This window comes from Nerophis ophidion, linkage group LG29, assembly GCF_033978795.1.
Source record: "Nerophis ophidion isolate RoL-2023_Sa linkage group LG29, RoL_Noph_v1.0, whole genome shotgun sequence".
NCBI classification, from domain to species: domain Eukaryota; kingdom Metazoa; phylum Chordata; class Actinopteri; order Syngnathiformes; family Syngnathidae; genus Nerophis; species Nerophis ophidion.
The window spans coordinates 31,151,815-31,176,273 of NC_084639.1; the positions used below are offsets into that span (position 1 = coordinate 31,151,815).

Consider the following 24,459-nt stretch of genomic DNA (forward strand, 5'->3'; position numbering starts at 1 on the left):
AGAATAGGAATCAACTATCACCTGGTAGTGTTGTCCACGCCATTCAAAAAGGTCTGTAGCAACTGTGACCACGGAAGGTCTGGAACTGGATGAAGATGAAGTGGTTCTTTCTGCTGATGTGGTTTTGTGCTGTTGCACACTGTGCAAAAAAGTAGTTCTTTAGTGATGTCTCGTGACATTGATGGCCAAAAGATGATACCTCTTGCTCTGCGTTTGGTTGCTTCAATGCCTGGGTGACCTTTGTGTACAATCTTAATGTACTCTTTTGTAGTGACGTTGGAATGACTGCTTTCTGCCCTTTCATGACAATTCCATCTTCCACAGTGAGTTCGTCTCTGTAGGGGAAGAAAACTTCAATGGCAGGCTGCAGCTGAGTCTTTCTGGCAGCCCATCTACGCTGGATAACTGTACTGAGTCTGCATTACTTCAACCTCCTCCATGTGCTTCTTGAGCTCTTCCAGGCGGGCTGTAGAAATGTAGCTCACAGACATGATGTCGAAAGAACCACTATCAGATGGGCTCTCACTGTCTGTTGCATTAGGGGCTCTTGAAAGAGTGTCAGCCAAGTACATGTGCTTTCCTTTTTTGTAGATTAGGCTTATGTCATAGCTTTGCAAGCGTAGCAGCATCTGCTGAAGACGGGCCGGGGCATTGTGAATTGGTTTCTTCAAGATAGTCCCCAACGGTTGGTGGTCAGTTTCTACTGTGGTGGCCTTGCCATACACATAGTCTCTGAACTTGGTGCATGCAAACACAACAGCTAGAAGCTCCTTCTCAATTTGAGCGTATCGAGTTTCTGTTTCTGTAAGGGCGCGGGATGCAAAGGCTACTGGCCTTCCATTTTGCATGAGGCAGCTCCTAGTCCAAAGCATGACGCCTCACAGGTCAGCCTGACTGGCTCTTTGGCATCTTAGTAGGCCAATACTGGTGGAAAGGAGAGACATGCTTTCAGGCGGTCGAAAGCATCTTGGTGTTGCTGGAACCAGCACCATGCGGTCTCTTTGTGAGTCAGCTTCCTCAGTGGCGTTGCGATGTCACTGAGGTTTGGAATGTGCTTGCCATGATAGTTAACCATTCCCAGGAAACGTAGAAGTGAAGTGACATCTGTGGGGACTGGCATGTCTGTGATAGCAGCAGTTTTGGAGGGGTCAGCTTTCAAACCTTTACTTCTGAAGATATGACAAACGTAGCATACTTGGTCAAGTCGAAATTTGCATTTCTGCGGGTTGAGTTTGAGGTTTATTTCCTTCACACGTTCTAGCACCTTTTTTAGGTTGGCGTCATGCTCCGCCACATCACGGCCTCCGATGATGATGTCATCGACAATGACTGAGCATGGATATCCAGAAAAAAACTGATCCATTGTGCGCTGGAATACTTCGCTTGCTGAGTTAATGCGAAGGAATCTGTAACGTCCAAAAGGAGTACTGAATGTTGTCTTCATTGAGGACTTCTTGTCCAGGCGGATCTGCCAGAATGAATTTTTTGCATCTAGCACTGAAAACATTTGTGCTGCTACCTCCTCCACACTTCTCATGGGGTGGTGGGGCCGTTTTAGTGCTTCATTTAAAGGCCTACTGAAAGCCACTACTACCCACCATGCAGTCTGATAGTTTATATATCAATGATGAAATATTAACATTGCAACACATGCCAATATGGCCTTTTTAGTTTACTAAATTGCAATTTTAAATTTCCCGGGAGTTTCGTCTTCGAAACGTTGTGTAATGATGACGTGTACGCAAGACGTCACAGGTTTTTAGGAAGTATGAGCGCTGCACACACACACAGCTAAAAGTCGTCTGCTTTAACAGCATAACTATACAGTTTTTTTGAAAATCTGTGTTGCTGAATTTTTTGCAATTTGTTCAATTAATATTGAAGAAGTCACAGTAGAAAGATGGAGTTGGGAAGCTTTAGCCTTTAGCCACACAAACACACAGTGATTCCTTGTTTAAAATTCCTGGAGGTGAAACTTTCCTATGGATCAGAGCGCGGTCAAGAGAACATGGATCCCGACCACACGTCAACCAGCAGGTTTCGGTGAGAAAATTGTGGTTAAAAAGTCAGTTCTTACCGGAGAAAAGCTGAGCTTGTGCCATCCATAGCTGCCGTCAACTCCCCTGAGACACTGCGCGTCAAGACAGTCGTGGAGACACCCTTCCGACTATCAGGTACTATTTAACTCACTAAAACACTAGCAACACAATAGAAAGATAAGGGATTTCCTAGAATTAGCCTAGTAAATATGTCAAAAAACTTCGGAATCCGTCCCAATGTAATCACGTTTTTTTTTAAAAACTTTTTTTAAATTATTTTTTTCTAGTCCGTCGCTATTAATATCCCCAAACACGAATCTTTCATCCTCGCTCAAATTAATGGGAAAATTGTTGTTTTCTCGGTCCGAATAGCACTTTTTGTTGGAGGCTCCCATTAAAAACAATGTGAATATGTGAGGAGCCATCAAACATGTGACGTCATCGTCTGCGACTTCTGGCATTTCTCTTAGCACCGAAAGTTGCAAAATTTATCACGGATGATCACTACTAAATCCTTTCAGCAAACATATGGCAATGTAGTGAAATGATCAAGTATGACACATAGATTGGACCTGCTATCCCCGTTTAAATAAGAAAATCTCATTTCAGTAGGCCTTTAAATCTTTGGGGTTGATGCACAATCTGATTTCTGATTTGACTTTTGTGTGCCCAGCGACCATGGATGACACCCAAGCTGTTGGTTCGGTGACTGAAGTAATAACGTCTATGCTTTCCATGCGTTTAAGTTCAGCTTTCACACAGTCTTGCATCGCTACTGCGATGCGGTGGGCCGGCCTAACAACTAGCGGCACATTGGGGTCCACTGTCATTGTGTAAACAACTGGTAGTTCTCCGAGCTCTTCACTGAAAATATCTTGGTATTGTGTGAGGATCCGTGCGCTGAACTCTCCAGTGTTCTCTGTGGTGACATGGTGCACATCGGGACTCAACTCGACTAGCCCCGTACGCAGGCATGCACGGAAGCCCAACAGTGATGTCACATTCTATCCACTGTGAAAAATGGCAGTAAGTGGCGCTGTCCCTTTAAAAAGCATGTCAGCGTAGCTTCACCTTGTGTCTCGATTTTGGCTCCTCCGTAAGCCACCAAATGTGTGCTTCTGTGTTGTTTGGTGAGTTTCACGCCGCTGTTTACTCTATTGAAAGTCTTCAGTGACATTACATTGCATTTAGCACCTGTATCCACTTTCATTTTGGTTGGCATGTCGTTTATGCACACTGTGACATATCCTTCATCTTGGTCTCTTTGTTGTGGATTTACAGAGTCAATGCAATTTTCTATTTCCAAGCCATCCACGTAGAATGTGTCATTTTCACTTTGGCTGTGTTGATCCACTGTCACATCATGCACAGACTGTCCATAGCACTTGTTTGTGGTAAACTTGGACTGACTCTGTGGCTTTGACTTGCAGCATTTTTTGTAGAGATTTTGTTTCTTGCAGCTGTTTTCATGTTGTAATTCTCGAACACACCACCAGGGTGTGCACATCGAGGAGTCAGTTACTACCACCCTCTCATGCAGTTCTTATGTACAATTACTGTCCTGCTGAAGTCTTAATTAAAGCCAACTTATTCATGCAGCTCGGCACAGTTCTTCCAACGGGTAACCACAAACAACAACAAAACTGTCATTTCACCAAATGATCTACACTGTCCATTTTAAATTTTCAAAACAAAGACATACAACTTATTTCCGTAAAAATATTCAAATATTTAACAATGTATTGAAACAACAGTAGCATAAGGAAAGAAAAAAAAAAAAACAAGATAAATATTACACTCATGATATTATTTTTGTCTTTGATGATAATTTGTTTTATAATGTATTTTAGAATGTGGGAGGTTTTCATGTTCTTTTTAAATTTCAATTGGCATTACATATATTATATCTATACATCTATATCTGGCAGCACGGTGGAAAAGGGGTTAGTGCGTCTGTGTCACAATACGAAAGTCCTGAGTAGTCAGGGTTCAATCCCGGGCTCGGGATTTTTCTGTGTGGAGTTTGCATGTCCTCCCTATGTAGCAGATTTGAGCGTTATGGAGCTATTACCATTGCAGTACAACGTCTTCATTGTTTTGCAGAAAAAAATTGCCGAAGCCAAATGTGTCAAGTGTCTTGAAGATACTATCATGTGACAATAGTCTCTGTGTTTTCTCCTCCGCCACTCGGCTGTGACGTCATTCCCAGCTTCTGGCGTAAACGAAAGGCTGCAGAACAGAGCAGTACTGTCTTGTAACGTCAAGTGTGCTAACTGTCGTGAAAGCACATTGACAGAAAGCCCCGAGCAGGACGCTAATAAGTCAGTCTTATTATTTGATCTACAGTTTGAAATATTTTCGTCGTATAAAATACAAATTTGATTCTTTAGTTAAGGATAAAGTGGTCTCGATGCGCTAGAAGCACTGTGCCGCTTCTCGTGCTATCTTTGCTTGTTAGTTAGCTTAGCTCGCTAGTTAGCTTAGCTTGTTAGCTGCTAACAGAAGACACAGAAGTTATCAACACATCGCTAAATAGAGATCAAGTGGTTGTGATTGTGTGAAAATGTCTACATTACAAATGTTGAGAGCGTTGGTGGATCAGCGACTAACTGCTGCCGTTGAAGAAATATTTGTAGTGTTAGAAAGAACGATAGCAGAATACGAGGCGGAACTTTCTAGAACAAAAGAGGAAAACTATCAAATACTGGACGCTGTTTTCAAGAAACATCAAGTTGTGTTACACAGAACAGGTTTGTTTGCTTCCTACTCTCAAATGTTTACTAACTTTATATTTGATTGTTAACAAGAAATGGACATTTGGTATAATTGAAGTGAATGGAGTAGCCTTGTCAAGTGAAAGTAAACAATCTGGCATGCAGATGAAAGAAGATTCATGGAACAGAGTATTGTAACTAAAGAAGAACATGGATAATCAACAGAAAACATTCCTAAGTTTTGTTGCAGAGGTAGTCAGCAAATCAATACAACAGCTAAAATTAAAGTGTCCGTTTGCAAATTGCTTAAAGTTAGTTTTTTTCTTACAAAAAAATATAACTCGATCGTCACCAGCTTGCTTATGTTACCATTAGTGGTTTAACAGAACGTATACATATTTTTAAATGTCCATTTTTTTCCACAATTACTAACTGAGATAGGTTCCAGCGACCCCGAAGGGGACAAGTGGTACAAAAGGGATGGATAATTAAATTGAATAAAACTGGTTAGGAATTAGTTTGGCGTTCATGCTTGTCACTTACTGCTGTCTCGTACACACACTGGGAGCGTGTGCACGTACACAGAAACTGTCCGAGAGAAGCAACTAACACTTTGCAGTCATGTTGTTGTTGTCCTGATAGAATATACATTCAATGATATGGGATGTACGCCTTGCTTTTTTGCTAGCAAATGTTTTCATTTAGTACTATAAACATTTGGTGGCACAGTAAAAAATTAAAAGTAATACGAAGTGTTCTATATAACAATTATAATATCAGCACTCAAACAACAATATACAGTAACACACATGTGCACTCATACTAATAAGACCTCATTCAGCTTTTTATAGCCAAGTAATACTATAAAAGTATAGTCCAGTAGCATGTATCAGTAACATAACATGACTGACAGCACATGCATGTCCATTACTGATCATAATGCCACGCATACACATGCCAGAATGAGAAGTGACACTGATAGGTTTTCAATGGAGTCAGTCCCCAGGAACGGTGATTTGTTTAAATTAGGTAAAAAATCAGATAATGTTAACACAATGTCTAAAAGGCAAACATTTATTCATGAAAGCAGAATATGGCTTTTAGCACAAAATGATGTAACTCCACACATGCAAAACATGTGCACGCACATTAGCTTTGTGTGTTGATCTAACGCAGGGGTCGGCAACCTTCAGCATACAAAGAGACATTTTAGCCTGTTTCCCCCAAATAAAACCCACCTAGAGCCACAAACTCTTGTTAGATTCCTAAAATGACGATAACACCACTTATAGTTTTGTTACACTTATGACATCAAACATGTATTTGATGTATTTCTGGGTATAACAAAGCAAATCATCAAATTATTTTGAACATTAGAAACAAAATACACTGTTCCTTCCCTTATTAATGAATACAAAAATAAAAATCAACTCATTCCAACATTCTGAAAGCATACAACTACAGCATATTTATTTGACTAAAAATTGAAAACAACTACCTAGTCATCAATAAAAACAGCAAATTTATAAAAATGTAAGTAAATAAAATATCTATCTTTGTTGATCCGTCCATTGCTAGGGGTTGACCTCTAAAAACAATACAATTGCATGGCAGCAAGAGATGTCGCATAAGGGCTGTGACATACATTTACATCCACAATATATTCACATGGGTTTTATTTCCCTATGACAAGATCCCAGAACTCTCCAAAATAACAATTGTTGAATTCAAATGAACTAACTAAATAAAATGAAATATAATAGATCAAGTAACCATTATTTGTTGACATTCGGTTTCAAAGCCAAAGGGAGCCACGACGGAGGCATGAAAGAACCTCATGTGGCTCCAGAGCCGCAGGTTGCAGACCCCTGATCTAACGCTAGCTATCATTGAATATAGATTCAATATAATTATAAATTGTGGGGAATATAGACACTAAAATATTCTGTTAAACCACTAATGGTAACAAAACATATCCTTTGGTGTTCTTAAATTTTTGGGGGGGGCAAAAAGTTAACAGTACAATTTGCAAACAGTTGAGTCTCTTTTAAAATTATGAACTTATTTCTAACCTGCCTGAATAAGTGACATTTCTTATTATTATAATCACATGACAGCATTAATTTCCATGAGATTGTTTTCTACTAATAGTGTTTTAGACCACTTACAATGACAGTAACAAAAAATATATTTTTTTCATGAGCTGTGTACTAGTATTGTATGTCTGAGTAGGGGTCCTGCTTTGGAAACAAATTGTACCCTTTCAGGTTTGGCATCTAGTTCCCGTTAAAACATTCACATGTTGCACAATGAGATGTAAGCATGGGATCATGTGTACTGTACATTCCTGTAACTTTGTGATTGTATAATATATATCAATCAATCAATCAATCAATGTTTATTTATATAGCCCCAAATCACAAATGTCTCAAAGGACTGCACAAATCATTACGACTACAACATCCTCGGAAGAACCCACAAAAGGGCAAGGAAAACTCACACCCAGTGGGCAGGGAGAATTCACATCCAGTGGGACGCCAGTGACAATGCTGACTATGAGAAACCTTGGAGAGGACCTCAGATGTGGGCAACCCCCCCCCCCCCCCTCTAGGGGACCGAAAGCAATGGATGTGGAGCGGTTCTAACATGATACTGTGAAAGTTCAATCCATAGTGGCTCCAACACAGCCGCAAGAGTTCAGTTCAAAGCGGATCCAAGACAGCAGCGACAGTCCCGTCCACAGGAGACCATCTCAAGCGGAGGCGGATCAGCAGCGTAGAGATGTCCCCAACCGATACAGGCGAGCGGTCCATCCTGGGTCCCGACGAGCGGTCCATCCTGGGTCTCGACTCTGGACAGCCAGTACTTCATCCATGGTCATCGGACCGGACCCCCTCCACAAGGGAGGGGGGGGACATAGGAGAAAGAAAAGAAGCGGCAGATCAACTGGTCTAAAAAGGAGGTCTATTTATAGGCTAGAGTATACAGATGAGTTTTAAGATGAGACTTAAATGCTTCTACTGAGGTAGCATCTCATCTTATATTTGTATAAGTATTTCTTTAAAATAACAGCATTTCTTGATTAATATTTATAAATTAGGATTCTTAATAAATGACACTAGAATAAGCACACATTTGATTGTTATAGCTTTTTGTGTGTCTGTAAAGGCATGACTGGCTAAGTGCCATTAGTGCATGTGTTGGTGCACGTGGGAAAGTGCGAGCGGCTGCTATTGAAATGACAAACTTGGTTGTGGTCAGGTTTGTGCGGCAGAAAATGTCCAATTTTGCTAGATAGGAACTTTTTTACCAATGTTTTGGTCACGTGTTTGTGGCCGACAAAAATTTTGCTCAATAAAGGGATCGCCGGAATTCATGTCCTCCTTCGAGCGTTTCGACAGACGTTCCAATAATTGAACGGTGATGATGAAAACGTTTTTCTCTGTTCTGGCCGTCAGTTACATTGAAAATTGTTATGCGCTTATTTTTTAGTTAGATTTTGGAGTGGCATAGATTTGCCGTGTGCAGAGGACACATTAGCAGTGCGCAATTGCACAGGATTAGAGAGAACGTTGATTGGAAGCACAAAATATGAACTGCAGATTTCTGCTGAGCAGCAATAACAGATTTGATCTTTTTCTTTTGTGGCATTTTTGTGTTCCCTTTCCCTGCATTTTGACTCACCAGAAGCAGCATGTATGCGCAGGCGTCGTTTCAGCAACAAAGAAAGACATTCATAGTATTTTTTATTGCTCGCCAACGGACTATATTTCTTTACCGCACGCGGTCCCCTTAAAGTTAAAACCCCATCTGTGACGTTTCGCTGGCATCGTGGTGAAGAGTTGTTCTCTCGTGGGTGCAGCGGAGGATGGAACACAGCGTGAACCAAAGACACTGGCACAAAGGCACTAACAAAAACCAACAGAACTAGCGTGGGAGCTAGAATGAACAAAAAGCGCTGGTATGTAAACTAGGGACAAGCAGACAAACAAAATAGCATGGACGCTAATCTAATAACAAAAGTATTTTCTCAACATGCGGGAATGCGACTTCATCTGTTGCGTATAGCAAACTACAGTCCGAGAGCGAATGTCCAACAAAAGCGGTCTTAAATAAGGAGATAAATCAGGGGCAGGTGTGCGTGATCACACGGGAAGCAGGTGACACAAATGCGTTGCTAGGACAACAGAAACAAACCAGGAAGTGCCACCGGGACCTAAGAGAGCCAAATACAACACAGGATGATAACAAAACAGAAACAAAACCAGAGTATGACATGGTCCAAGACGTGGACCATGACACCATCGACATGAATGAGCACAACGATGAGCATTGGAAACATAACTTTATTGAAGTATTTTCAGTTGTGAAGTGAAGTGAATTATATTTATATAGCGCTTTTCTCTATTGACTCAAAGCGCTTTACATAGTGAAACCCAATATCTAAGTTACATTTAAACCAGTGTGGGTGGCACTGGGAGCAGGTGGGTAAAGTGTCTTGCCCAAGGACACAACGGCAGTGACTAGGATGGGGGAAGCGGGAATCGAACCTGCAACCCCCAAGTTGCTGGCACGGCCGCTCTACCAACTGAGCTATGCCGCCCCAGTTGTTGAACTGAAATCCACAGTGACTGGCTAATTGTTTGAGTAGAAGCTAAGCGAGAAGGGTAATGCTGTGTACACATTAGGGTTGTCCCGATCCGATATTTGGATCGGATCAGCCGCCAGTATTTGCCAAAAAATGCATATCGGCAAGGCATGGGAAAATGCCGATCCAGATCCAGTTTTTAAAAAAACTCTGGTCCACGTTTTCCAACGCACCGATTTAAATAATACATTCCACTCTTCTGCTGCTCCCTAAACTCCGTTCTGCATATTCCAGAACACCTTCAAAACTTCACAGGTCTGTGTTCTAACCGTGTGAATTAAAAGTTACGGTAAAAATGTCAGCTGTGTGGGATTATTTTACCCTACAAAACATGCCACAATAAATTGGCATAAACTCTATTGTGGCAACATAAACGCAACATAACAAATACCCAGAATCCAAATCTTCCATGACTCTTTCAGGCTATATTTTACACCCCGCTAGCACCAAACCCCGCCCCCCCCCCTCCATGCGTCTGTTGAGGTGGGCGGAGTTGGGGGCGCGGACGTGTATAATATAGCCTGAAAGAGTCATGGATGCAAACGTTTCTGGGTAATTGTTATGTTGCGTTTATGTTGTGTTACTGTGAGGATGTTCTCCCGAAATGTGTTTTTCATTCTTGTTTGGTGTGGGTTCACAGTGTGGCGCATATTAGTAAGAGTATTAAAGTTGTTTATATCACAACCTTCAGTGTAACCTGTATGACTGTTGACTATATCCCTTGCAATCTCGTACGTGTGACGATGGGAGCAGCGAGATGCATGCGTCTGGCCGGCACGCAGATAACATGGTGTAAAGGCGGGTGATGACATATTGTAGAGGACGTTAAAAGTAAAGCTGTCACGGCACGCCCTCACTATTGTAGTCCGAGTGAAAGTCCGAGAATGATAGCCCCGGGAGAGGCACCAAAATCCGGAAACCCCCCAAAACAATGACGGGGGGGAGGGGGTCGGTGATTATGCAGCTGAGCCATGTGCAGCTGAGCCTCATCAGAGTGGCCAAAGAGCTGCATGCGGCTCCGGAGCCGCGGGTTGCCGACCCCTGGTCTAGTATATAGAAAAGTGCAAAATAAATATAACCCATTATTATTATTATTAATGATACTGCTATCTGTTGTTCCAGCTGACCAATTTAATTATGACACGGTGTGACATTCAGTTCAGCTGCTGCCACTACACGTTAAAATCAGCGCTAAATGATGACAAATAAGGAAGCAACACCACACAAAAGTTTGTTTCATAACAATATTTTATTTTCAAATTCACTCACAAGGTGTCATTTTGAAGTGAACACACTTTTCTCACGACGAGTCACGGCCATATTTTATCAACCGTCCTCCTGGCGATCCATTAAAAAAAGTTTAAGTTTAAGTTAAAGTAGCAATGATTGTCACACACACACTAGGTGTGTTGAAATGTGTTCTCTGCATTTGACCCATCCCCTTGATCACCCCCTGGGAAGTGAGGTGGAGGTGGGCAGCAGCGGTGCCGCGCCCGCGAATCATTTATGGTGATATAACCCCCAATTACAACCCTTGATGCTGAGCGCCAAGAAGGGAGGTAATGGGTCACATTTTTTTATAGTCTTTGGTATGACAATAAAAAAAATATATATATTCTAATTTTTTATAGTCTTTGGTATGACCTCCTCTCTGAGCTGCCACCTTATCGTGGTAGAGGAGTTTGAGTGTCCAAAAGATCCTAGGAGCTATGTTGTCCGGGGGCTTTATGCCCCCTGGTAGGGTCTCTCAAGGCAAGCAGGTCCTAGTTGAGAGATCAGACAAAGAGCAGCTCGAAGACCTCTGTGAAGAAAAAAAATCATGGACCCAGATTTCCCTCGCCCAGACTCGGGTCACCGGGGCCCCGCTCTGGAGCCAGGCCCGGAGGTGGGGCACGATGGCGAGCGCCTGGTGGCCGGGCCTGTTCCCATGGGCCCCGACCGGGCACAGCCCAAAGAGGCAATGTGGGTCACCCCTCCAATGGGCTCACCACCCATAGCAGGGGCTATAGAGGTCGGGTGCGATGTGAGCTGGGCGGCAGCCGAAGGCAGAGAATTTGGCGGTCCGATCCTCTGCTACAGAAGCTAGCTCTTGGGACGTGGAACGTCACGTCACTGGGGGGAAGGAGCCTGAGCTAGTGCGTGAAGTGGAGAAGTTCCGGCTGGATATAGTCGGACTCACTTCGACGCACAGCAAGGGCTCTGGAACCACTTTTCTCGAGAGGGGATGGACTCTCTTCCACTCTGGCGTTGCCGGCAGTGAGAGGCGACGGGCTGGGGTGGCAATTCTTGTTGCCCCCCGGCTCAAAGCCTGCACGTTGGAGTTCAACCCGGTGGACGAAAGGGTAGCCTTCCTCCGCTTTCGGGTGGGGGGGAAGGGTCCTGACTGTTGTTTGTGCTTACGCACCAAACAGCAGTTCAGAGTACCCACCCTTTTTGGGTACACTCGAGGGAGTACTGGAGAGTGCTCCCCCGGGTGATTCCCTTGTCCTACTGGGAGACTTCAACGCTCATGTTGGCAACGACAATGAAACCTGGAGAGGCGTGATTGGGAAGAATGGCCGCCCGGATCTGAACCCGAGTGGTGTTTTGTTATTGGACTTTGTGCTCGTCACAGTTTGTCCATAAAAAACACCATGTTCAAACATAAGGGGTGTCCATATGTGCACTTGGCACCAGGACACCCTAGGCCGCAGTTCCATGGTCGACTTTGTAGTTGTGTCATCGGATTTGCGGCCTTATGTTTTGGACACTCGGGTGAAGAGAGGGGCGGAGCTTTCTACCGATCACCACCTGGTGGGGAGTTGGCTGCGATGGTGGGGGAGGATGCCGGACTGACTTGGCAGGCCCAAACGCATTGTGAGGGTCTGCTGGGAACGTCTGGCAGTCTCCTGTCAGAGAAAGTTTCAATTCCCACCTCCGGAAGAAATTTGAACATGTCACGAGGGAGGTGCTGGACATTGAGTCCGAGTGGAACATGTTCTATTGCGGAGGCGGCTGATTGGAGCTGTGGCCACAAGGTAGTTGGTGCTTGTCGCGGCGGTAATCCCAGAACCTGTTGGTGGACACCAGCAGTGAGGGATGCCGTCAAACTGAAGAAGGAGACCTATCGAGTTATTTTGGCTCATAGGACTCCGGAGGCAGTGGACAGGTACCGACGGGCCAAGCGGTGTGCAGCTTCAGCGGTCGCGGAGGCAAAGACTCAAACATAGGGGAAGAAGCCATGGAAAACGACTTCCAGGCGGCTTTGAAGCGATTCTAGACCACCTTCAGCCGCCTCAGGAAGGGGAAGCAGTGCAATGTCAACACCGTGTATGGTACGGATCAGATCAGGGGCGGTACCTCTGGATTGGCAGACCGGGGTGGTGGTCCCTCTCTTTAAGAAGGGGGACCGGAGGGTGTGTTCCAACTAACGTGGGATCACACTACTCAGCCTTCCCGGTAAGGTTTATTCAGGTGTACTGGAGAGGAGGCTACGCCGGATAGTCGAACCTCGGATTCAGGAGGAACAGTGTGGTTTTCGTCCTGGTCGTGGAACTGTGTACCAGCTTTGTATACGCTCGGCAGGGTCCTTGAGGGTGCATGGGAGTTTGCTCAACCAGTCTACATGTGCTTTGTGGACTTGGAGAACGCATTCGACCGTGTCCCTTCGGGAAGTCCTGTGGGGAGTGCTCAAAGAGTATGGGGTATCGGACTGTCTTATTGTGGCGGTCCACTCTCTGTATGATCAGTGTCAGAACATGGTCTGCATTGCCGGCAGTAAGTCAAACACATTTCCAGTGAGGGTTGGACTCCGTCAAGGCTGTCCTTTGTCAGCGATTCTGTTCATAACTTTTATGGACAGAATTTCTAGGCGCAGTCAAGGCGTTGAGGGGTTTCGGTTTGGTGGCCACAGGATTAGGTCTCTCCTTTTTGCAGATGATGTGGTCCTGATGGTTTGATCTGGCCAGGATCTTCAGCTTTCACTGGATCGGTTCGCAGCCGAGTGTGAAGCGACCGGAAGGAGAATCAGCACTTCCAAGTCTGAGTTAATGGTTCTTGCCCGGAAAAGGGTGAAATGCCATCTCCGGGTTGGGGGGCAGACCCTGCCCCAAGTGGAGGAGTTCAAGTACCTAGGAGTCTTGTTCACGAGTGAGGGAAGAGGGGATCGTGAGATCGACAGGCGGATCGGTGAGGCGTCTTCAGTAATGCGGACGTTGTACCGATCCATTGTGGTGAGGAAGGAGCTGAGCCGGAAGGCAAAGCTCTCAATTTACCGGTCGATCTACGTTCGCATCCTCACCTATGGTCATGAGCTTTGGGTCATGACCAAAAGGATAAGATCACGGGTACAAGCGGCTGAAATGAGTTTCCTCCGCCGTGTGGTGGGTCTCTCCCTTAGAGATAGGGTGAGAAGCTCTGTCATCCGGGAGGAACTCAAAGTAAAGCTGCTTCTTCTTCACATGGAGAGGAGCCAGATGAGGTGGTTCGGGCATCTGGTCAGGATTTAGGGCACGTCCAACCGGTAGGAGGCCACGGGGAAGACCCAGGACACGTTGGGAATACTATGTCTCCCGGCTGGCCTGGGAACGGCTCGGGATTCCCTTTGAAGAGCTGGACGAAGTGACCGGGGAGAGGGAAGTCTGGGCTTCCCTGCTTAGGCTGCTGCCCCCGTGACTAGGGTTGGGTATCGAGTATCGATTGGAACCGGGACTAACTTTCAGATTCTCCCGGAATTGTTCAAAAGTTTAAATTTCGATTCCTAGTTTCGATACCCAGTCCGCCGACCGGAAACAAATGATATGTCCGCCGACCCGGAAGAAGAAGCCGCTGAACACCAACGAAGAAGCGCCCACCGCCGGAAGTGTTAGCATAGCCGAGCCTATGTAGCCGAGCGAGTCAGTCAAGCATGGATATCGGGCGTCGACGGTCGAAAGTGTGGCTTTATTTTACTAAAAAACATTTAAATATCGGACAAATGTAACACATGCGACAGGACTGTTTCTCCAAGTTCTCTGAACCTTTTGATGATTTTACGGACCGTAGATGGTAAAATCCCTAAATTCCTTGCAATAGCTCGTTGAGAAATGTTGTTCTAAAGCTTTTCGACAAATTGCTTACAAAGTGGTGACCCTCACCCCATCCTTGTTTGTGAATGACTTAGCATTTCATGGAAGCTGCTTTTATAGCCAATCATGGCACCCACCTGTTCCCAATTAGCCTGCACACCTGTGGGATGTTCCAGATAAGTGTTTGATGAGCATTCCTCAACTTTATCAGTATTTATTGCCACCTTTCCCAACTTCTTTGTCACGTGTTGCTGGCATCAAATTCTAAAGTTAATGATTATTTGCAAAAAAAAAAATGTTTATCAGTTTGAACATCAAATATGTTGTCTTTGTAGCATATTCAACTGAATATGGCTTGAAAAGAATGTGCAAATCATTGTATTCTGTTTATATTTACATCTAACACAATTCCCCAACTCAAATGGAAACGGGGTTTGTATATATATAATATATTTATACATGCGTGTGTGTGTGTGTGTGTGTGTGGTTCCACAAGGCTCGTTATTTAAATGATATTTGTTCAGTATCTAATAGATTAAAATGTATTATGTTTGCAGATGATGCACATGTATATTGTTCAGGAGAATACTTGAAGTGTTGAGGTTAATAGAGGTTGAGTTGATTCAGCTAAAAAAATGTTTTGATATTTATAAGTTATCATTTAAATGATAAGAAAACTTAATTTGTGGTGTTAAGTGGTGCAAGGACAAATTGTGAAGCAAAATTAAATCAATTGGAAATTAATAGAGTATACGAAACTAAATTATTGGGAAGAATAATTGATAATAAATTATGTTGAATATATACCGTATTTTTCGGATTAAAAAATCACATTTCTTTTTCATAGTTTGGCCAGGGGTGCGATTTATACTCTGGAGGGACTTATGTGTGAAACTTATTCACACATTACTGTAAAATATCAAAAAATATTATTTATCTTATTCACATAAGTGCCTAGACGTACCGATAGAAGAGGAAGCCGCACATTGTCTACTTTCGAGTTGGCAGAGTTGTTTAGAAGCGACACCGAGGAAGAAGATTTCATGAGATTTAGCGATTAGGAGTGACAGATTGTTTGGTAAAGGTATAGCATGTTCTATAAGTTATAGTTATTTGAATGACTCTTAGCATAATATGTTAGGTTAACACAGCAGGCACCTTCTCAGTTGGTTATTTATGCCTCATATAACGTACACTTATTCAGCCTGTTGTTCACTATTCTTTATTTATTTTAAATTGCCTATCAAATGTCTATTCTTGGTGTTGGATTTTATTTAAATACATTTCCCCCAAAAAATACAACTTATACTTTAGTGCGGCTTATATGTGTTTTTTTGCCATGAATTGATGAAGGTGGACCCCGACTTAAACAAGTTGAAAAACTTATTGGGGTGTTACCATTTAGTGGTCAATTGTAGGGAATATGTACTGAACTGTGCAATCTACTAATAAAAGTATCAATCAATCAATCAATCAATGCCTTCTCTAATTATGCATTTTCGTCCGGTGCGACTTATTCTCCGGAGCGATTTATAATCCGAAAAATACAGTAAAGGGAAAAATATCCAAATCCATTGCTTCTCTTTATAAAGTAAAACATGCCAAATAAGACATGTCTGCGAATGTTATTGTGGAAGGTCTCTGTCCCAGATCCCCCTTTGCTTGGCTGGAATCACCACACTCGGTCTCAGTGATTTACACTTTTATTGATGGCAGTACATGCAACTGCATCAGTCCAGTGCTCTCCAGTTTGTTCACTGTATCTCGCCGTCTGTGTCTTTCTCTCTCCGTCACTTTCATCATCTTTCCCCTTAAGATCTCCAACGCTGCTGATAAAGGACCAGGTGATTAGATAACTCGCTCCAGCTGAGGTATCGGCTCACCTGTCTGCTGCTTCGTGGCCAATCCCTGCACATGCCCCGCCCGCAGGGAAGGCGTAGGCCACGCCCCTCTCCACATGCCTCCACCGCCCGATTCAGGCCGAGCGGTGCAATACAAGCACTTTCTCTCCCGGTGTGAATTTATGCAGTTGGGTTCCCCGGTTATACTTGCGCCGCTGACGCTCTTGGGCACGGAGAAAATTCTCACGTGACAAGTGCCCCACCTGGTGGAGTTTTGCTCGCATGTCAAGGACGTACTGTAACTAATTTTTGCTGGAGCTTGGACCCTCCTCCCAGCTTTCTTTAATGACGTCCAAGACTCCGCGAGGCCTCCGGCCGTACAATAACTCACACGGTGCAAAACCAAGTGAGGCCTGGGGTACCTCCTGCATCGCAAACATGAGGGGATCCAACCATTTACCCAATTATGTTTGTTCTTGTGCATACATTTACGGCTCATTGTTTTCAGCGTTTTATTCAATCTCTCCACCAGTCCATCCGTTTGTGGCAGGTACACGCTGGTGCGGATCGCTTTTATCCCCAATAATCCGTACAGTTCTTTTATATAATGCGTGACATAAAGGACGTGCCCCGGTCAGTCAGAATCTCTTTTGGGATTCCATCTTGGGAGATGACCTGAAACAGTGCTTGCGCGACACTTTTGGCGGAGATAGAGCGCAAAGGCTTTGCTTCGGGATACCGCGATGCGTAATCCACCAGGACTAAAACAAAACGATGTCCCCGTGTACTCGGGACAATTCTCTTGAATGGAACCTCTATGAGCGATAATGGGCGTAACGGTGCCCGTGGAGTGGCCGCTGGATTCACCAGCTGGCAGTCTGGCCAGGCTGCGCACCACCGGCGCACATCCGCCCGGAGGCCTGGCCAATAGAATTGGACCATGACTCGATTAAGTGTCTCGTCATACCCCAAATGTTAAGCCATCGGGTCGAACCAGGTTTTGGTGGATCAGGGACTGCTTACAGCCCGAGTCCACCATCGCCCGATATGTACCCCCTTGTACTCTTACCGGGACGTAGCACGTCTCTCCTGGATCGGGGGCGGGTGCTGGCGGCTCGACAACCCGCATTGCCTGCCCCACCTCCATCATGGAGCAATCCCTGCGCACGTGACCGGGTTGTCTGCACCCCCAGCACACCAGCCCTGGAAGTTGAGGTGCCCTCTGCGAGGGAAGCCCTCTCGCCGCAGCACTGGGAACCTGCAACATGCACACATCAGATTTATTGTTAACCCGTGTCCCAACGTTAGTGGTGTGTGTGTGCGTGCCTGCGTGTGTGTGTGTAAGTGTTTGTGTGGCCACCAGGAAAACCTGGTCTTTATGCCCGGGTGATCTTGCCCGCTCCATACCCCCCCATCGCGGGGCGAGTTGACGCCGGGGTGCTGGGGTGGATCCTGCGGCTGTCCTCGGGGTTGCCTCCCTCTGCACTGCTAGGTGTTCCTCCGCCAACCTCACCGCTGCTTTTACGCTCGGGGGGCTGTGGTATCTCACCCACGCTCATGTCCTAGCCGGGATGGCGTCCAGGAACCGCTCCAAAACAATGCTTTCCAGCACACCTGGATCCTGTCCATTGGGCCGGAGCCAGCGGGTCGCTGCGTCCCTCAGCCGGTAGGCGAACACGAACGCTCGGTCTTCTGGCTCCAGCGTCATCACTCTAAATCAGCGTCAGCTGCTGCCGATCCGGTCCAGGATGGCTTAACAGAGGTTGGTGTATTGCAGGTGGGCAGATGCCGAGAGACTCAACACCGCCCGCTGCGCCTCCCCCACCAGGAGCGGCAGCAGTTTGGCTCCCCACTCTTCTTCCGGCCACCTGTTTGACGCCACGAACACGTCCAGGAATGTTTGAGGATCCTCCCCCTCTACCATGCGTTTCATGTCGCGATTGTTGCTGACTTGCTGCTGATACTTGCGCCAGCACTTGTCCAAGCGCTTCCAAGGGGTTTGGTGCCGAATTCTTTCCTGGATTCGTCCTTAGTTGGGCGCCACTGTGGAAGGTCTCTGTCCCAGATCCCCCGTTGTTTGGCTGGAATCACCACACTCGGTCTCAGTGATTTACACTTTTATTGATGGCAGTACATGCAACTGCATCAGTCCAGTGCTCTTCAGTTTGTTCACTGTATCTCGCCGTGTGTGTCTTTCTCTCTCCGTCACTCTCATCATCTTTCCCCTCAAGATTTCCAACGCTGCTGATAAAGGGAACAGGTGATTGGATCACTCGCTCCAGCTGAGGTATCTGCTCACCTGTATGCTGCTTCCTGGCCGGCCCCTGCACACGCCCCGCCCGCAGGGAACGCGTAGGCCACGCCCCTCTCCACAGTTATATTATTCTTTTATTTTTCCATATTTAACATATTGTGTTGAAGTTTGTGGAAATGTTTACAGCAACAGTCTTCCAGCTTGTATTCTTAGGTTATTTCAATTAAGAGGAGAAAACTATCATTTACGGGGGATATTGATTTTTGAAATAGGTAAAGTAAGAAGGGATATAAAATGCAAATGTATCACAGTTTTAGGAGTTAAGTGGTGGAACAAGCTCAGTGATGAGTTGAAGACATGTAGTTCTCTCACTGGGTCCATGTGTACACTCTCAGTTACATTAACACTGATATTATACATGTGGGCCAATAGATAGAAATGCTGTTAAATGTAGCTTTGATGTGGCAAGCTACTTTTGCAGTGTAGCGTGTAGTGTAGCTTGCTACAATTCTCTGAGGATAGTTTAGCTACATTTAATGGAGAGTAACTTGTAGCTTAGCTTACTACATATTCCAGGTCGCTTGCCCATCACTGTCTGTTTGGCCTAGCTCACATGTGAATAGTTTGAATACTGCAAACTTCTATACAGTAACACCTCATTTGTGTTTTATGTTCTGCAGACGTCCAGCAGGTGTCAGCAGAGAGTCATGAAGAGATTCCCTCCAAGCAGCAGGAGTGGAGCTCCAGTGTGGGACAGAAGGAGCTACAGACCCCCTCCCACATTAAAGAGGAGCAGCTTCATGATGAAGATGAAGCTCAGTCCTTACAGCTTCATCACAGTCAAAGTGAGGAGAACAGAGGGGCGGAGCTTGTAAGTCAACACATCACAGAAGCTGATGGAGAGCATTGTGAAGATATAAAGTCAGAACCAGACAGCATCTTTGCTCCACTGTCAGACATGGACCACATGATGTCACACTCTTCTGATCACAGTGACCACATCCAAAAACCTTTGGAGAGTAAAAATGACTCCAAAGGTGATACGAGACATCACACTAACAACAAACACTTTGACTGCTCTCAATGTGGGAAATCATTTAAACGAAAGACTGATTTTACAAGACACATGAGAATACATACTGGAGAGAAACCTTTTACTTGCTCTGTTTGTAAAAAAAGTTTCTCCACAAAGCAACACATGACCACACACATGAGAACACACACTGGAGAGAAACATTTTACTTGCCCTGTTTGTAAGAAGAGTTTCTCCATTAAGTCTGCCATGACCAGACACATGAGAACACACACTGGAGAGAAACCTTTTCCTTGCTCTGTTTGTAAGAAGAGTTTCTCCAGAAAGCAACACATGACCACACACATGAGAAGACACACTGGAGAGAAACCTTTTCCATGCTCAGTGTGTCCCAAAAGATTCTCCATAAATGAACAAATGAAAAGACACATGAGAACACACACTGGAGAGAAACCTTTTACTTGCTCTCTTTGTAAGAAGATGTTTTCCAGAAAGCTTAACATGTCCACGCACATGAGAACACATACTGGAGAGAAACCTTTTACTTGCCCTGTTTGTAAGAAGAGTTTCTCCACAAAGCTTGTCATGACCAGAAACATGAGAACACACACTGGAGAGAAACCGTTTAGTTGCACTGTGTGCGATAAAACATTCAGGGTTAAGAATAAGGTCAGTAAACACAAGTGTGTAACAGTCATGGAAGCTGCAGGGATTTAAAAACACTTAAGCAGTGATTGTGCTAAATGTACTTTAAAACACAGCATGTTTAATATGAATGTATATTTGATGTTTTATGTAGTAGTGCCTCTCATCTTCTACTGTTATTCTATGTTGTTCTGGAATTACTTTTTAAGTTGTGTGCATTTATTGAATATCATGTACTATTTTATTTTATTTTCTCATTGTTAAAGAGAGAACTTCTTTCTTATTATTTACAGTTGTTTTTTGTTCACACATTTTCTTCCATTGCATTTTTATTGATGTTATTATCCAATTAAAAGAATGAATGAATAAAATTGTTAACAAAATGTGGACTGAGCAGCATTGTTACATCATGAATGTTAACTCCTGCAAAACATCAACAAAGAAGAAAAAGTCTGAAGTTAGCAACACATCACTGAACTTTAGAGCCATCGTGAGTGGAGTTGCTTGTTTTTATTGCTGCATTTGTACTTATTTCACTATCACATCTTCACTTTCAACTCTGAAGTCTTCTTCAAATATATTGTTGAAGGTTTTGAAGATCGATGTTTATGATGTGTGTGTAGTCTGTGGAAAGGGTTGTTGTCCCTTGTGGATCCAATTGTTCACTTGCACAGATACATCTTCATCATCATCATCATCATCAGACATAACCGGTCCACTACTGGATGAAACCTTAGCATTAATGTTCTAATATCAGTGTGACCTCATTATTCCTTGATCATAAGACCTAAAGGCCTACTGAAATGAGATGTTCTTATTTAAACGGGGTTAGCAGGTCCATTCTATGTGTCATACTTCATCATTTCGCGATATTGCCATATTTTTGCTGAAAGGATTTAGTAGAGAACATCCACGATAAAGTTTGCAACTTTTGGTCGCTAATAGAAAAGCCTTGCCTGTACCGGAAGTCGCAGACAATGACGTCACCCGTGTGATGGCTCCTCAAATCCTCACATTGTTTTTAATCGGAGCCTCCAATAAAAAGAGCTATTTGGACCGAGAAAACGACAATGTCCCCATTAATTTGAGCGAGGATGAAAGATTTGTGTTTGAGGATATTGATAGCGACGGACTAGAAAAAAAATAAATAAATCAAGTTTTAAAAAAAAGGCGATTGCATTGGGACGGATTCTGATGTTTTTAGACACATTTATCAGGATAAACCTGGGAAATCCCTTATCTTTCTATTGTGTTGCTAGTGTTTTAGTGAGTTTAATATTACCTGATAGTCAGAGGGGTGTGTCCACGGGTGTCTTGAGGCCAGTGTTTGAAGGAAGTCGACGGCAGCTGTATGGATGGCACAAGCTCAACTGATCTCCGGTAAGTGGCGACTTTTTACCACAATTTTCTCACCCAAAACTGCTGGTTGACATTTGGTCGGGATCCATGTTCTCTTGACCGCGCTCTGATCCATAGGAAAGCTTCGCCTCCGGGAATTTCAAACAAGGAATCACTGTGTGTTTGTGTGGCTAAAGGCTAAAGCTTCCCTCCTCTATCTTTCTACTTTGACTTCTCCAATATTAATTGAACAAATCGCAAAAGATTCAGCATCACAGATGTCCAAAATACTGTGTAATTATGCCGTTAAAGCAGACAACTTTTAGCTGTGTGTGTGTGCAGCGCTCATACTTCCTATAAACCTGTGACGTCTTGTGTACACGTCATCATTCCGTGACATTTTCAAGAAGAAACTCCCGGGAAATTTAAAAATGCAATTTAGTAAACTAAAAAGGCCGTATTGGCATGTGTTGCAATGTTAATATTTCATCATTGATATATAAACTATCAGACTGTGTGGTGGCTAGTAGTGGCTTTCAGTAGGCCTTGAAAATACAGATTTCAGCACTGTATTGCTGTGTTGGATCCGCTTTGGACTGGACTCTCGCGACTGTGTTGGATCCATTGTGGATTGAACTTTCACAGTATCATGTTAGACCCGCTCGACATCCATTGCTTTCCTCCTCTCCAAGGTTCTCATAGTCATTATTGTCACCGACGTCCCACTGGGTGTGAGTTTTCCTTGCCCTTATGTGGGCCTACCGAGGATGTCGTAGTGGTTTGTGCAGCCCTTTGAGACACTAGTGATTTAGGGCTATATAAGTAAACATTGATTGATTGATTGATACTCCAACTCACCACACTGAGAAGTGGGGGCGATCCTGAGCTAGCAGATGCATGTTGCTATCATGTTTCATCAGCGAGGAAGACAGCAATTGTGTATACTTTTTTGTCGGAAGCAAGTTGTATTTGTGGTATACTGAAGTTTCATGATCTTGTTTGCACATCAGATTGACTCTCTCTCTCATCCACAGTCGAAGGCGAAGCCTAGCAATGTTGTTGCTAACGACGCCGAGGAAGCTAGCGTAGCTGCGGGACCTCGTCGGAGCTATGCTAAAAACATTAGCTGTCCACCTACGCCAGCTCCTACTTGTTCACCATCACACGAGCTCACCTGCGATCCAGCGGTCGGCGGCACGACGGAGGACTTCACCCCGAACATCGGTGCGGTTGGCGGCCCAGAGATGGAGGAAGACTGCTCAGACACCGGTGAGGACAGCGGCTCAGCGGCGGACGGCGTAACGGCTTCTGACGACTCCCTGGCCACCATTAAAGTCGGCAGCGCGGAGGTCCTCCTAACTTCTCCTGAAACCTTGAGGGTCATCACCGCGTCACCTGGACCCCCCACAGCCTACACAGGTTTCGGGGGTCTCTTCGTGGATCCATGGTCTTTGTTCTCAACCTCACCAAAACCCGCGAAAAGCACATCTACCCCCACCACTCCTACCTGGCCCCCCCTCCCCCTCTTCAACCACACCGCTCCCCCATCACCGGGACGACGAACAATAGGCCACTCTCCCTCTCTTCCTCCCCCAAGTCTTGCCACAGAAACCTCAATAACAACCAACACCCCTCCATCTTCTGGACAGTACTTCTCTCCAACGGACTCTGATGTTGTCTTTGGTTCCGGTGGGCTACACATCATCCATCTTAATGTGAACAGCCTCTCTGGAAATAAACTCGACCAAATCAGAGAAATGTTCCACAAAAATAAGGTAAATATCCTGTGTTTCTCCGAAACTAAATTAGATGAGAGTGTTTCTGATTCAGAGATAGAGATAGAAAACTTCTCGGTCATCAGAAAGGACAGGAATAAACATGGTGGTGGTGTTTGTATGTATATTCACCAGGATATTAAATACATAACTCGCTCTGATCTCAAGCACAATACCCTTGAATCTGTGTGGGCAGAAATCCAATTCACTAACGCTAAGCCGGTACTAATAGGGACTGTATACAGACCCCCTAATCAGAGTGATTTCTATGGTGCCCTGGAGGAGTGCTTAGCTGGTGTAGAAAACATGGAGATTATTATAACTGCAGATCTGAACACAGATATTCAACGCAGAGATGCGCCTGTCTTCAAATCTTACAGCAAATTATGTAATCTGCATGCTCTTTCCCAGCTAATAACACTCCCCACACGGGTGTGTGTTTCCACCCAGTCAACCATAGATCTCATCCTCACATCGGACCGGCATAATATTAAAAATAGTGGGGTCATGATCTGTGGTTTTAGCGACCACTATATAACCTTCTGCACGCGCAAAATAAGTAAACCTAAAGCCAATGGCCACATAACAGCTCAATCCAGATCCCTTAAAAAATACAACAGTGATAATTTCAACCTCAAATTAGATGAGTGGGACTGGTCCCCTGTGCTCACCAGCAACCTGGTTGAAGATGCTTGGGATGGCTTCAAAACTGCGTTCCTAGCGATACTAAATTATATAGCTCCCATGAGAACAGTCAGGATCAAAGCCCGCTATGAACCGTGGATCAATCCAGACCTATTAGCTGCCATAAAAGATAGGGACAGAAAATATTTCGAATACCAAAAGTGTAAAACCGAAGTAAATAAACAACCCAATAATAATAACCTCAAATCACTCCTTTCAACGCTCAAAAAGCAATGCAATAAATTAAGAAATAAAACAAACAACCTGACTAAATCCTTAAAAAAAAATTATATCAATGACAAAATAGAGATAGCAAGCAGACTTAACATCTTTTTCACCAGCATAGCCACAACTCTCGTAAACAAGCTATCCCAACATTCTGGTCGCTTTGGTGTAGAACACATTAAAGCCTTCTACAAAAAGCTCGGAGTAGTCAACAACAA

At 44.4% G+C, this 24,459-nt stretch overlaps 2 protein-coding genes across 5 annotated transcripts in view; one reads left to right on the plus strand and one right to left on the minus strand.

Moving 5' to 3' along the window:
* The first annotated feature begins 4,303 nt into the window (after positions 1-4,303).
* Positions 4,304-20,580, plus strand: LOC133546197 (gastrula zinc finger protein XlCGF52.1-like). Of its 3 annotated transcripts, none has more exons than XR_009805022.1 (3): positions 4,304-4,789; positions 18,519-18,661; positions 19,222-20,580. XR_009805022.1 is itself a non-coding variant. In XM_061892096.1 (2 exons), exons 1-2 carry the CDS (start codon positions 4,603-4,605, stop codon positions 20,289-20,291), a joined length of 1,257 nt encoding a protein of 418 aa, XP_061748080.1. In that variant the 5' UTR covers positions 4,304-4,602; the 3' UTR covers positions 20,292-20,580. The 3 variants fall into 3 exon arrangements, 1 of the variants encoding a protein (XP_061748080.1); XR_009805023.1 differs by lacking the exon at positions 4,304-4,789 and adding an exon at positions 18,244-18,392; XM_061892096.1 differs by lacking the exon at positions 18,519-18,661.
* The window catches only part of LOC133546174 (oocyte zinc finger protein XlCOF22-like), a 49,021-nt gene continuing 40,698 nt past the window's right edge, over positions 16,137-24,459 (minus strand). Inside the window, exons 3-4 of one of the 2 annotated variants that reach the window (XM_061892036.1) lie at positions 17,357-17,545; positions 16,137-16,272 (exon numbers count right to left, since the gene is read on the minus strand). In XM_061892036.1, coding sequence (XP_061748020.1) covers positions 16,142-16,272; positions 17,357-17,545 — 320 coding nt within the window. In that variant the 3' untranslated portion in view covers positions 16,137-16,141. Of the gene's footprint in view, positions 16,276-17,356; positions 17,546-24,459 lie in introns of both variants that reach the window. The other variant, XM_061892035.1, reaches the window with a different exon arrangement.

Bases quoted from the DNA above. Each gene is read 5' to 3' on its own strand.
- LOC133546197 (XM_061892096.1), top strand. From the start codon at position 4,603: ATGTCTACATTACAAATGTTGAGAGCGTTGGTGGATCAGCGACTAACT. The intron at 4,790-19,221 runs GTTTGTTTGCTT...TATGTTCTGCAG, and splicing joins AGTTGTGTTACACAGAACAG to ACGTCCAGCAGGTGTCAGCA.